Source organism: Pituophis catenifer, unplaced genomic scaffold, assembly GCF_029215685.1.
Source record: "Pituophis catenifer annectens isolate HBS135680 unplaced genomic scaffold, rPitCat1.0.hap2 SCAF_1, whole genome shotgun sequence".
NCBI classification, from domain to species: Eukaryota; Metazoa; Chordata; class Lepidosauria; order Squamata; family Colubridae; genus Pituophis; species Pituophis catenifer.
In genome coordinates, this window is record NW_027256881.1 from 205,609,416 (window position 1) to 205,622,997 (window position 13,582).

The 13,582-nt window shown below is 38.6% G+C and overlaps 1 protein-coding gene across 4 annotated transcripts in view; it reads right to left on the bottom strand.

The window, feature by feature from the left end:
• Positions 1-593: 593 nt before the first annotated feature.
• The window catches only part of GPD2 (glycerol-3-phosphate dehydrogenase 2), a 99,671-nt gene continuing 86,682 nt past the window's right edge, over positions 594-13,582 (bottom strand). For all 4 annotated transcript variants that reach the window (XM_070941565.1, XM_070941734.1, XM_070941818.1 and 1 more), the window contains exons 13-17: positions 13,002-13,160; positions 10,751-10,863; positions 10,210-10,288; positions 9,994-10,092; positions 594-3,839 (exon numbers count right to left, since the gene is read on the bottom strand). In XM_070941565.1, coding sequence (XP_070797666.1) covers positions 3,714-3,839; positions 9,994-10,092; positions 10,210-10,288; positions 10,751-10,863; positions 13,002-13,160 — 576 coding nt within the window. In that variant the 3' untranslated portion in view covers positions 594-3,713. The remainder of the gene's footprint in view (positions 3,840-9,993; positions 10,093-10,209; positions 10,289-10,750; positions 10,864-13,001; positions 13,161-13,582) is intronic.

Consider the following 13,582-nt stretch of genomic DNA (forward strand, 5'->3'; position numbering starts at 1 on the left):
TTCATTAAAAATTTATAAAAAGGTTTGCTGATTTACTTTCACCGAAAATACATGGCCTTTTTCCATGTCAGAACATTTGTCAGGATTTGGCGACTCCGGGCTAACCTGACATGCAAGATGATCAAAATGGATTATGTAATCTTTTCCATTTATTTCTATTGATTTTAATCATGATAAAATTCATCAGGGTGGGCTGGGAACGTGGCACCTGAGAAGAGGTGGTTAAATGAAAAAAATTTTAAAAATTAAAAAGTCTAACCAGGAGACAATCCGTCATTTGCTTATTATGAGGAAGAGGAGGAGGAGGAGGATGGAATGTTATAGCAGCAACAAAACATAACAATGACAATATCCATTATTAATACTGCATGACAGGCTTCTCTTTAATTTTTCCATCTAGATATAAAGTTAAGGTCAAGAATTCATATCATTTCTTAAAAACTGAGGTTTAAGAGATTGTTTTAAACTTTTTTTTAATCATAAGCAAAGAAAAAAAAAATCAAGGAAAAAGGAAGGTAGCTGGGGGTGGGGTTTCCGAGCTAATCAACTTTATTTCCGTAACTGCCACTAACATCAAAATGCCAACGAGTGGACCATTTTAATCAGTTTTATTGATTCATGCTTTCAGATCTTATTCAGTTAAAAACAAGGCACATTAAATACATCCTCTTATTGCTCTATAAATGCATGCAGCTCATTCTGTATATCAAAAGTAATAAATAATGGCAATAAAACACCAAGACAGTTATAAAAATGACAACCCAGCCTCAAACACAGTATTTAACAGTCCAATCCTGAACAATAACCCAGCGCAATACATAAAAGTGCCAGATGGAAAAACATGCGGTATATGTATATGTATACATATGCATATATGCATAGATATATGTGTGCTTACCTATTCATACACACACACAACCACTAGAGAACTGCCTGCTCCTATATTTCTTTGTTTTCGAAACAATTGTACAGTAGTATCACACCAAATTACTGTTATACAGAAAGGAGCTTTGTGCTTCCTATACATTCATATATATTCCCTTCCAAATATACAAAGAAATACTATCACAAAGAAACCAAGTAGAGAGTCTACTTTTAACTGAAGCGAGCCACTATAAAATGATGTAGGGAAATAATACTTTCCCTGCCCATAGGAAGAAGAGGGGTGCATTGGCTAAAACATCTAGAGTTCAAATCAATGCATAAAAGAAATCATGGCTTCCTGATCAGGGTGTGATGATGGCATCAACAGCAAAACATGACAGACCCTGTGAAGAGACCTTTGCTGGGCTAAGGACAAACATTAGACATTAGTCCAACCTCTGGTTATCAGAGAAGTCTATTTGTAAAGGTGTGCACTCAAATGCTCATTAAAACTCTTCCCTTAAGAACTGTGGTAGATCCTTAGTATATATCAGCCCCATGATCCCCAGCCTCACTACATTTTGAGTGCTTGCGTAACCCTTAATGTTTCCAATGGACAAGGTGTTTCACATGGACGAGATGCACTTGTATCTCTTGATACCTGCCATTAATCTTTTGCCTCAAACAGAAAAATGGTGCCTCAATTATTAATTAAATGTGCAATGACCAACATCTCAACGTCTTTTTTGGACCTCTCCATGCTTCTGCAATCTTAGAAAAGCTAACTATAATAGCTTTTGTGTTAAGGCTTGGCGATTTTGGCCTAAGGAAAACGGAACGAATCAAAAAGGGTGTGTAAAAAGCATCCAATATACGTTGGCGTTAGGAGGTGGGGGAGGAAAAGAAAGATATGCCACAAAAAATACTCCAACTCTTTGTGCTAAAAGAGAGATCTCCACTGTCAAGTGCAGGCCCAGTTTAGACCTGTATCCCAAGTCATTCTGAAGTGCTCCGGGCCTAAAGAGGATGAGAATCTTGCTTTGGCTTCCACCTCTACTCTTAACCTATAAAACACAGGGCTGACATTTCTTGATCATAACAGTAACTTACATGGGAAATGGTCTGCAGAGAATTTTGCTAGAGGGCATTTTTTATAATACTATCTTTTAATATCCTTTATGAAGACCTTGCTCCTTCCCCTCAATGCTGCCTAAATTTCTAAATAGAAAACAGGAGTGCTTCATGTTAATGGCTGTTTTTACATAGCAATGTCTACTTCTAACAATAGATGCCATTGATATATTCACTTTTTGAATATAGAGTAATTCTTAATTTTAAATTCATTTTTATATTGAGACATTATGAAGGACCAGTGCCTACAGACTGCTCTGAAGAGTGAAGAAATGCACAGCACTGAAATGCTAAAATAAGTAAATGAAAGAATTTGGCTCTGCAGGTACTACAACTTTTACTGATCTATAAATTGCATTAGAATATGAAGTGTTATTAAAACCTGTAACAAACAACAAATGAACAAGGACATCAGAGGTACAAAAACAAACTTTCCACAGTAGCATGACTTTCTTCCTTTTAGGTTTGCACTTTGCTGCAATTTCATTTTCCAAATAGCAAAAAGCAAAACTTCTACTGATTTTGCTATTAATTTATCATTGTATTCTGGAAGATTTCTATCCTAAAAACTAGGGTTTTTACCTAAAATGATTTTAAATAATACGTAAAAGTTTTGGGTTTTTTTTTTTTAAAAAAATCCTAAAATTGAACGAGCAATCCTAGCAAGAAAGTAGTGTAATCTTGCTCAGTATTTTATTCACTATTTTTCTGAGGAGTTATAGGGCACCTATCACAAATAAAGTCAGATTTCAGAAACCCTTTTCTTAACATTTCTATGGAAATTTCAGAGCCAAGTCAAACCACCCACATGATACAGGATTTAGCTCTCTCTTTTTTATACACAAGATGTACCAGGGAAGGAATGGCAATTCCTTTCTGTGGTAAAGGAACAAGCACCATTGGATATATTTATTTTCTATTTTATGCTGGCTTTTTGGGTTTAGGACATTTTAGAAGAATTAGGCCCCACATAGCCTCTTATTAAAATACAATTGTATCACTGCAATTCCTTGGTTGGACATTACACTTCTATTTTGGGATACAGTCTATGAAAATTCTAAATGCAAGCACTCTCCTCCATGATAAATCACTCATTTTTATGGCATGCGCTTTTTAATAGACTGTGGCCATTATAAAAAATGTTTGCACCAAAGTTCTAGGCAAGCGATGAATATTTAGCACAATGTACTTCTCCGAAAGGGTGGGGAGACCAAAAAAAAGTATCTGGGGGTTTAACAAAAAAAAAAGTCCATTTTTAACATATGAAAGGCATGCTGGCATCGTCCACTTTTGCCTGGTTAAAAGGCAGAAAGAGAATGGAGAGAGGACCCTATTAATGTAGGACAGAAATTACTCTTGCTTTTGTATAACAAAGAAATCTACATTCATGTCTGGTTATCACCTGGATCCTTGCCATGGTTTGAGTGTTCAACTCCCAAGATTAGCCCAGGAAAAACAAAAAAAGGTGGACAGTTTCTCCTTTTCATGGTCTTGTTGGCCATGGATTCTAGAGAAAGCCAGTTCTACAGGCCACCAGTCAAGTAGACTCTTCACACAAATGTAAAAAGAAGAGCTGCACAATGTGACTTTCTGTACAGTTGCTCAGAGTGAGGAGAAGCAGAGACATCTGAAAGCAGTGGAATGTTTTTCAGCATTGAAAGAGGCAACCAAGGGGGCACACCTTTTTGTAAGCTGTAAGCCCACCCCCCACCCCCAATTCACAGTCCACCACAACTCCTGTCTACTGAAATCACTTCCCGCTGATGAATGTTCTCTTCAGCTGCTTTCATAAGTACGGCAAGCCGGCTTCCAGATACATATCCTTTCTGAATAGCAGTCATGAGCTAAAGAGACAAGATAGAGAAAACTTTAAAGTCAATATTGTGTGTCACTACATTATCAGATGATACCGTTATCTCCACATCCTGTCTTAGAAGCCTTTCCTTATAATTTGGCATATCTCTACCAACTTGATGTTGGGTGGTTCAGTTTCCTTAATTTTTCAACATTATACATGCCCCAATGACTTGAAAACTCCCTCACTCCTTGTATATAAAAGATTGAAAAGGGAAGACCAAGATACACTGGTCCATCTACCTGTTTGCCAAAAATGGAGCAAAAAGAGACATGCTTTTCTGTACCCTCCCAACAAAAAAGGAACCACCCTATAATATAGATTCAGTCTCTTGTGTTTATTTTTATTTCCCATTTTCCCCATCAAATTCGGTATTCCTTTTGGGTTGTTAACTTCTGTTTTGTAAAACCAAAGGGTAGGGACTGATATGTAAATAATTCTGACGTACATTTTCCCCCCCTCTCCGGAATAACAGAATAAAAATGGTTTCAACTACAACAGCAGAAGCAGCAACATAAATACATCTTTGGACATCTTTTTATGGAAAGACAGTTCCACGGAAATAAGACAGCAGGATAAACAGTTTTCACTTCTTACACCAGCCTTCCCCTATCTGGGGCCCTTCCAGATGGATGGGCCAATTCCCAGAATTCCCAGCCAACATGGCCTCTGCCGAGAATCCTAGAAGTTAATGGCCACATATTTGGAGGGCTCTCTTACATTACAGCCAATTCAAATAAGCTCCCTCTTAAACAAATATGGCAATCTTTCCAGCATCGTACTCTCCCTAAGGAATTTGAGGAGAAGAAAGCTAACAGATTGGAGAGCAAGCCTGGAGAAGATTGAAACGTGGCCATGAAATGAGACTACTGCTCTTAGAAATATTTAAAAGTAAGTTCTATACTTTGGGAGCCTTGCAAATAAATAAGAGATAAGCGTACAATTAGGTGAGGGATTTATATATATATATTACATATATATTTATTTTCTTGTCTTTTTGTAGGCCTTTATGTGTATTTTTCTTATAAAGATCTTGATTTACATAGGAAAAACCCAGCTGAGAGAAAAATATACACATATATACATATAACTGGCATGATTTAAATCATACAAAATATTTTTCAACTGCTCTAAAAAATGTTCAGAGAACAGGCTGCTCTTTCTTTCTTTCTTCCGTTCTTTCTTTCCTTTTCTCTCTCTCTTTCACATTTCCGCATTTAGATTCAACAGTGCTTTTATCTGCAGCCCATCTTGAGAGAGACAATTACCGTTTTCCTTTGCCTTGATCTTGTTTGTTTAACGTGACATGCAGTGAAGAAAGGGCTGACATGGACCGAAATCCCCAGCATTAATTTATCTCATGTTCTGCATTCATCATTGCCACAGCGCAGGAAGGACCTGGCAGTCAATTGAAAAACCTGACCAAGAAAGGCTCTGCAAAAATAAACCTGGCGAACAACTGAAAACAAATAAGCAGCTGCTTGCATAAAAGGAGTCAAAGGGACACTTGGAAACATTTTGCAAGTCTCTCTACAGCCCTCAAATGTGTATTATGCCACATGGGAGGTTTTTTTGGAGAGGGGGGGGAAACAGGCACATGCTCTTTTGTTCTACTTCACACTAAATTATCCCCTATGATTCACAGAATAATGGAACAGTTTATAGGAGAAGTGATGCCGAATAGCTCAATTCCAATGTCATCACCAAAGCAGGATGGTTTAGCAATAAAAATATACTGCAAGCTCTTGCCGATACCTCTTTCTTCCCTGTCCTGCTCACTGACTTCCTGTCTGTTCATTTGTCGATCTTCTCCCTTTCCTGGTTCTTGACAACCAGAGACTGCCACATCTAGAACTGGGATCACTAGGATTACTATTGGTTGTATTGTTGCCTCCGATGTGGCGTAAGAAATCTACTTCAACCAACGAAGATCTTAGCAAATGGACGGATTTATAATGAAGGGTGTGGACCTTCATTCATACAGTCAGTCTCCAATCTATTCAGGGTTGTAGAAGTCAATCTAAACATCTCACATTGTGACCAATAAGCAACTGGAAGCTAGTTCAGATCTTTCAATGCAGGCATTAAATTATGACTGTATTTTATACCATTTAGTAGCTTAGTTGCTGCATTGTACACCCTATTGCCTAGACTTGCTTTTTGTAAAATGGGTGGCCATAATAGTGTGAGACATAAATAAATAAAATCTTTCACCAATTGTAGCTTTCCTACATTTTTCAGGTATAGTCCTATGTAGGGCATATTCTAGTATCAATGAGAGGAAATTAAGGTATAGATAATTGTCACCAAATCACCAGGGAAAGGACCCTGGACATCACTGTGTGAAGGTGTCAAAGGCAATTTGCTACCAACAAATCCAATGGATGAAGATCAAGGAGCACTCACTCTCAGATTGCAAAGTTGCTCTTTCAATGAGAACCAAAATTTCAATTCTTGATTTAAAAAGAACTAAAACTTTAAAACTCAACAGTCACACTTACATACAACATTTACACTCTTTCAAATTCTACTATCGTAAAGAATGCGATCATGTTTTTTGTTTGTTGGCAAGAAGTAGCCAAGTCAAAGGTAGAGTTCAACATTACTGGAACTTAGTTTGTTTTATTCTGCTGTGTATGGATAAGGAAATATATGCCCTCGATAGTGAAAACAATGCTGTTCTTCCTTCCTCTTCTTTATGAAAAGGAGGTGTATTACCATATAAGTTCACAAGAAAGAAGGAAGGAAGGAAGGAAGGAAGGAAGGAAGGAAGGAAGGAAGGAAGGAAGGAAGGAAGGAAGGAAGGAAGGAAGGAAGGAAGGAAGGGCAGCCTTTTTTCTGAACCTTTTTAGAGGAGTTTTATTATCACTATAATCACTTAATAACAGAATATCAGAATTGGAAGGGACATTGGAGGTCTTCCAGTCCAACTCCCTGCTCAAGCAGCAAACCCTATACTTCTTCCCTCTAGCGTATTCCCGCAGATGCAGGGTTCGCTTTTCGGATCATTGAATGCCACTTTGCACAGTCACTGCGTCTCTGAGGCACAGGCCTGTGGCCTGCATGTCTTTAGTGATGGTGTCTTGCTGTTCAGCAAACCCTATAGTGTATAGGGCCTATACAAATTTCAGATAAATAGTTGTCCAACCTCTTCTTAAAAATCTGTAGTGTTGGGACACCCGGAACTCCTGGAGGCAAGTCGTTCCATTGATTAATTGTTCTGTCAGGAATTTTCTCCTTAGTTCTAGGTTGTTTCTCTCTCCTTGATTAGTTTCCATCCATTGCTTCTTGTTCTACCCTCTGGTGCTTTGGAGAATAGCTTGACTCCCTCTTCTTTCTGGCAACCCGAGATATTGGAACACTGCTATCATGTCACTCCTAGTCCTTCTTTTCATTAAACTAGACATACCCAATTCCAGCAACTGTTCTTTATATGTTTTAGCCTCCAGTCCCCTAATCATCTTTGTTACTCTTCTCTGCAACATCTTTTTTATATCGTGATAACCAAAACTGGATGCAGTATTCCAAATTTCATATATCATTAGAGGTTAAGGGGTTGGAGGAACATACACAGCAATTTAAGTAGCTGCACTTAGAGAGAATACAGTGCATGACAATGACTTGAACTAAACCAAGAGCCAAACAGCAACAAGAGTGCAATTTATAGAAGAATCCCCTGCCTCTCACTGGTGCAAAATGGTTATTTTTTACCACAGGAAAATAAACAGAATAGATTCTGCCAAACAGGTTGAGAGATGCTTGTCCGCATTTAGAAAGTGTGTCTCTTCAACAGATGAGATTGTTGGCTTTAGCAGGGTAAATTTCCCTCCAACTTGTATTGTAGTGGTTTACAGATTTATTTTTAAAAACTTTTCAGTAAAATGATGACTTAAAGGTTTCTCAGAAGAAAATGTAAATTATTGCTCATATTGCTGATTATCCCACTTGTGGGTATCACTCCAATTCAGGACAGAACTTCAATATAGGCGATAATTATTTATATACATCCTGTTTGGAGAACTCTCCAATTGTACAAGCTTTGCCAAGTTTTTGGCACCATCTGGAGACTCATTTCTATTCCTAGAACTTAGAGGTGAATTTATGCTGCTGTGCCTCTTTTCTTGTTTTTACAGGTTTTTTAAAACTGCTACTTTTTATGCAGGCTTATTGTTTTATAACCCATTTTAACAGGTGATAAATTTAAAAATAGGAGTGAAAAACAACACTGACAAAAAACCTGGTTGAGCGAAGTCAAAAAAGGAAGGTGAAAATTGGTTGTTACATTTTTTTTAAAGGCAGAAATTGCTGGAGCAATTCAAAATTTAAAATGTGGATTAATATATTCAGAAAGCAAAAATGCAACATTTTACCCAATGGCATACTAGCACTTTTATTTATTTATTCATTCCATTCTATACCCTACAATGGACGTCTGCATTTGTGGAGCGGCAGAGATAGAAAAACTGACTTACATACTATTTGATTGTTGCCTGTATAAGAGGGTTAGAGACAGGTACCTTGGTCTATATACCAAACAAATGATCCACTGGGATCCCCATATCAAAACAACTTATCTTATGTGCGGCCAGAATCTGAAAATAACATTTAACACAGCACAGTATTTAAGCAAAATGGTTCGGTTGAGATCTGCATATCTGGGACTGATTGGAGTATATTGTAGAGGTGACACTGAAATATAATTTTATCGTATTTTATCTACATCTTAAATTATTGTATTTTATTTCAATTTCATTTTAGATTGTATTTTATTCCAATTTCATTTTAAATTGTATTTTATCCCATTCCATTTTAAATTGCTTTTATCAAATTTTGGTAATAATTTGTTTCTGGAACTCTGCACGTTGATATGGCCCAAGGGCTAATCAATCAATCAATCAAATAAATGAATACTAGCACTAGCTACAACCATACTAAAGAAAAGTTACCCAAACTGGGGGGTAACCATTAAAAGTTCCTATCCTGAGCAGCAGCACTATGAATAATAGCCACAAGTGAGATCATGAGCAACTGATTCTATACTTTCCTCTGATTAGATAATTACTGCTATAAGGAATCTTTCAAAGATTCCAAATTCAAGGCCAAGGTCAACTTTTAATAAAATCTGACAAGATAATAAAAGTCAAGAACCTTGATTTCCAAGATTTCCTGGCTTTACTTTCAGATGGTGACCTGAAAATCATTTTACTACTTTTATTTTGGTATTTGAGGCATTTCTCCCTCTTTCATACTTCTATAATAATACTGTGCAGATACTGCAGAGATCTCGAACCATAAAATCAACTCAGATTAAACATTGGAACCTCTCTCCTACCTGTCCTAATAACTTCATATCTAGTATACATGCAAGTTAACAGAACTAATAGGGGATGAAGCATAAAAGGTGTATGTTATTTAATATGCATACATTTGATGTGTATTATGTTCTAGTGCAGGGGTGTCAAACTCAAGGCCTGCGGGGTGCTTAAATCTGGCCCACGGGGCCGGCTTGGGAATATCAAAGGATTGGCCCGCGGTGTCTCTGCTGGTTAAAGTGGGCCACATGCGGCTGCCCTGTGGCCCGTTTTCGGCCAGCAGAGTGCTGCAGGAGGCCATTCAGGCTGAAAACAGAGCAGAGGGGGCCGCATGCAGCCCCTCCAACACCTCATTTTGGCTCTCCCCTTCCCTCCCCCGCCAGCCCACAGAGAACTACAATGCTGATCTGGCCCTTGAAGAAATCCAGTTTGACACCTCTGTTTTAGTGACAGAACGTAATTGATTTGACTGATTGATTTCCTCTAACTCAGGGGTGTCAAACTCGTGTCGTCACGGCATCATCACGTGATGTATCGCAACTTTCCCCCCTTTGCTAAAAAGAGCATGGGCATGGCCAGCGTGTGATGCATCTGGCCCGCAGGCTATGAGTTTGACACCCCTGCTTTAACTGAAACAAAGAAATACTTTCCATTGTGCAACAACTAAGGTGTGGTTTCCATTTTTGAATAATATCTGCCAGAAATGAATGCCTGAACATTTTCCCTTCCAATATTAATGAACTGAACATTATGAGAATTGCAAGGGGTTTTTTTATACCATTATATTAGATTCATATAGATATACATGTATAAATTAAAAGAAGTACTCACTTGCAAAAACTCGTTGAGTTCAACCTGCCCATTTTTGTTCAAATCCACTTCATTCAAAATCTCATGGAGTGCACTTTCATTAATTTGAATGTTGATGCTCTATAAAATATATGAAAAAGAGAAAAAACTCACATGGCTGGATTAACAAGACACTATTAATATCATGCCTGGAAATTCCGATGAATTAAAAGAAATAATAATGAAGTAAAATGTTACCTGTAGCACACTCTGCACATCCAATATAGTAATAAAACCTTTGCCTTCTTTATCAAACATGTGGAATCTTTTTTTATACCTGCAACATAGATAATGCATGAAAAATCTATACATACTGCATAAGCAGTTTTAAACCAGCAAAGAAAAACCTCACTTAGTCATGTAAAGGATTCTCAACTGTCTTGATCCATGCACACCTCCACTCCCACAAACTTTTCCTTCTCTCTCTCTCTCCCCTCCCCAATTGTGAGGAAAATAGGTGAAGGAAAGTATATGTTCACTGCCTTGAGTTATTTCTCAACTCAATTTGTTTCAGGGATACAAACAAATAAATAAATGGTTTAGTGGCCTCTACCTTTTTCTGACCCAAATATAAAAATACAATTACGTTTGAATTTCTCAGAGAGGGGAAAAAGAGATCAGATATGGGCAAATACATAAATTGAGCACAACTCTGCTTGTAGGGCTGACAATATTTCAAATACCTCATATGATACATCCAAATCCCTTGAAATTAAGTAGTAGCCATTTGCCCAGTTACCTGTCGATATCCACTGGGGATAAAGTTATTTCACTCCGATCTGTCAGTTGCTCCGACCGTGCCTTGTAGCCCATTTCATAGTACAAGAACTTTTTTGCTGTTGCAAGCTCTTCCTAAGAGGGGAGAGCACACAATCTGAGCTGTAAGGTAACAGCAAATATTTACATTCTGAATTTCTCCTTTGCTGGAATGTTTTATTGGCTCCTTTCACTTTAATTATAATTGCTGGTCCTTAGAGGAATATCAGCAGTTGATGACCAAAAAGTGCTTAAAGGTGAACAAGGTAATTAAGATTAGGCAGCATTTCATGCTTCAGCTAGATCACTGGTTTGGTTGTACAAGTGTTGATTATCAAGTGATAATTACCCCGGGAGACGTGCAAGGTAAAGAATTTTTAGGGATGTATCATGCCCTTAATCCATACAGGCAACTCACAGCGATGTTGCGCTTGCAGACAGAAGGACCAAGAGATGGCCTTTAAGTTTTAGCACAATGAATGCCCTAAGTAAGGAGTCTCTGGGTTTAATGCATTTAGTTCTTTTACGCTGATGGCATGTGCTGATTATTCTCTTCAGGCAGCAAGGTAATGATGGAGTCTATAATTTGGAAACGGCAAGCTCCTTTCTTCCTTCCCTTCCTCTACTAGAAGCTCCCAAGGGTTTACACATAAAGCAAATATTAAAATCAATAGAGTCCCTTGGGAGCTGCCCAGAATCCCTTGGGAGTTGGGCGGCATAGAAATGCGACAAAATAAATAAATAAATAATAAATAAATACTTAAAACAGGGGTCTTCAACCTTTTTCAGGCTTTGAGGACCAGCGGGACGAGGGGGGAAGAGGGGATGGTTTCATGCACACCTCATGCGCGAACCTCCATTCGTGCGAGCGGCAGGAGCACGCATCCGCTTGCATAAATGGAGCTTCCCATACAAGTGCCCACTACTCGCGCAAATGTGCTTATCTGCTGCTTGTACACCATGGTTCTGAACGGGCCGTGGCCTGGTACAGGGGCCATAGCTTGGGGGTTAGGGACCCCTGACTTGAAAGATGATTTCAAAAGCAATTAAAATGTAAACAGCAAAACAAATTAAATTAAAAATCAACCGTTTGACTCAGTAAGCTGGTACAAAAAGGTATGATGTAACAGCGTTCCTAAAAGCTAATGAAAAGCTCAGGCCCCTCGCCATGCAGGGAGTCTGTTCCAAGGAACCTGAGCGACAAAAGAGTTGGCTTGATTCTGGCTGACAGCCAGATGAGCTCATGGCAACTGCAGGTGAACCTCCTCGATGATCTCAGTAAGCAAAGAGGGTCATTTGGAGGAAGGCCATCTCCCTTTTATCATTGTCTGCTTTACGCTGCCTTTTATGCTCAAAATCCTGCACTTGAAAACAGGCACCTGTAACTGAAAGCAGCTATCCAGCTGTGACGAAGGAGCCCTCGGCACAGCATGAAGGCTAGGTAAGATTGCATCTTTTATTTTCAAAAGACCAGGAATAAGACCCAAGAACTCCTTTTCAAATACAGAGGGTTAAAAAAAAAAAAAGTACTTTGCAACACCAGTTATCTCTCTCATGTGGAAGCCAGCACGCACACTGCTGTCTGTGTGAAGAGCTTCACTCAATGCTACATTTGTGGACGTTTGTTTGGGAGAACTATAGGTGTGGTACATGCGGGAGGAGGATACTTGGCCTATAACTTCAGTGCATTCATTTCTTTAGTTTAACCATATCTGCACAGGGCTTTCGTTTTTCTACAAATACATGTGTGCTGTTTGTGGTGAGAAGAGAGTTCCTGCAAGGAGTGTGTGTGTGTGTGTGTGTGTGTGTGTGTGTGTGTGGTCTCTCATTTTACAAAACAAAACTGTATGGTAGAGATGAGCTGAGAGATTGGCATAATTCACACATAACTTTGTCAGTATTTTTTAAACCATCATTTGTCACCTATGCCATAGCAGGATCTGATCTGTACATTATAGCAAGAAGTTCAATGTTCACATTAAGAACTGTTAACCCAAGTAGTAACTAGTGATACATATGGACAATCCCTTTGATGCAGCCCATAGAATTCAGTGAACTCTATGACTGAGTGGGGTTTATGCAAATGAGCCTCCCTTACTTTGTCCAGACACATGAACCATCATGCAACCATTGGTTATTGAGAAAATTATTCAAATTTTCCACCAAAGTCAAATAACTTCTTGGAAACATTCTCGTAAGCTTTCTGACTGTGAAACCAGGAGCCTCTTCAATACCTTCTTCTTCTGTTCACTCCATCTCAGTTTCTTGCCCATTATCTCAATGATTCTTGGCAAGGCTTCATCGGCAGCTTGGACATTCAGAAAAGCCAAACGAGTGCGACGAGCAATTATGTCCACCGCAGTGCAAGCATATTCACCGATGGCATACTCAATCTAAAATGTTTGAAAAGAGTAACTGCTTCGGTTTGAGAAATTTGCACAAAAGAAATGAAATGCAATGTATCCTGATAACAACCCATGTTGGAATTATTTACTACCATTTTTACTCTAGAACATATTTATTTAGGCTTCTTAACCAAACTTTTCAACAGTTACAAGAGGCGCCTCTTCCCATTCATCTTCTTGGATTACAATGGTGATGTACCTGGAATTACAAGTTAGCAAATATGTATGTTTGGGGGAGAAGATTTAACCTCACATCTAAATAGCTAAACCAGTGGTCCCCAATCTTTCCGGCTTTGTGGAATGCCAGCATCAGCGGGGGAGGGAGAGAGGGAATGGTTCTGTGAGAGGGGACGGGGTACGCGGGTGCGCAATTCCATTTGCACAAGTAGCGGGCACATGCTGCTCACACA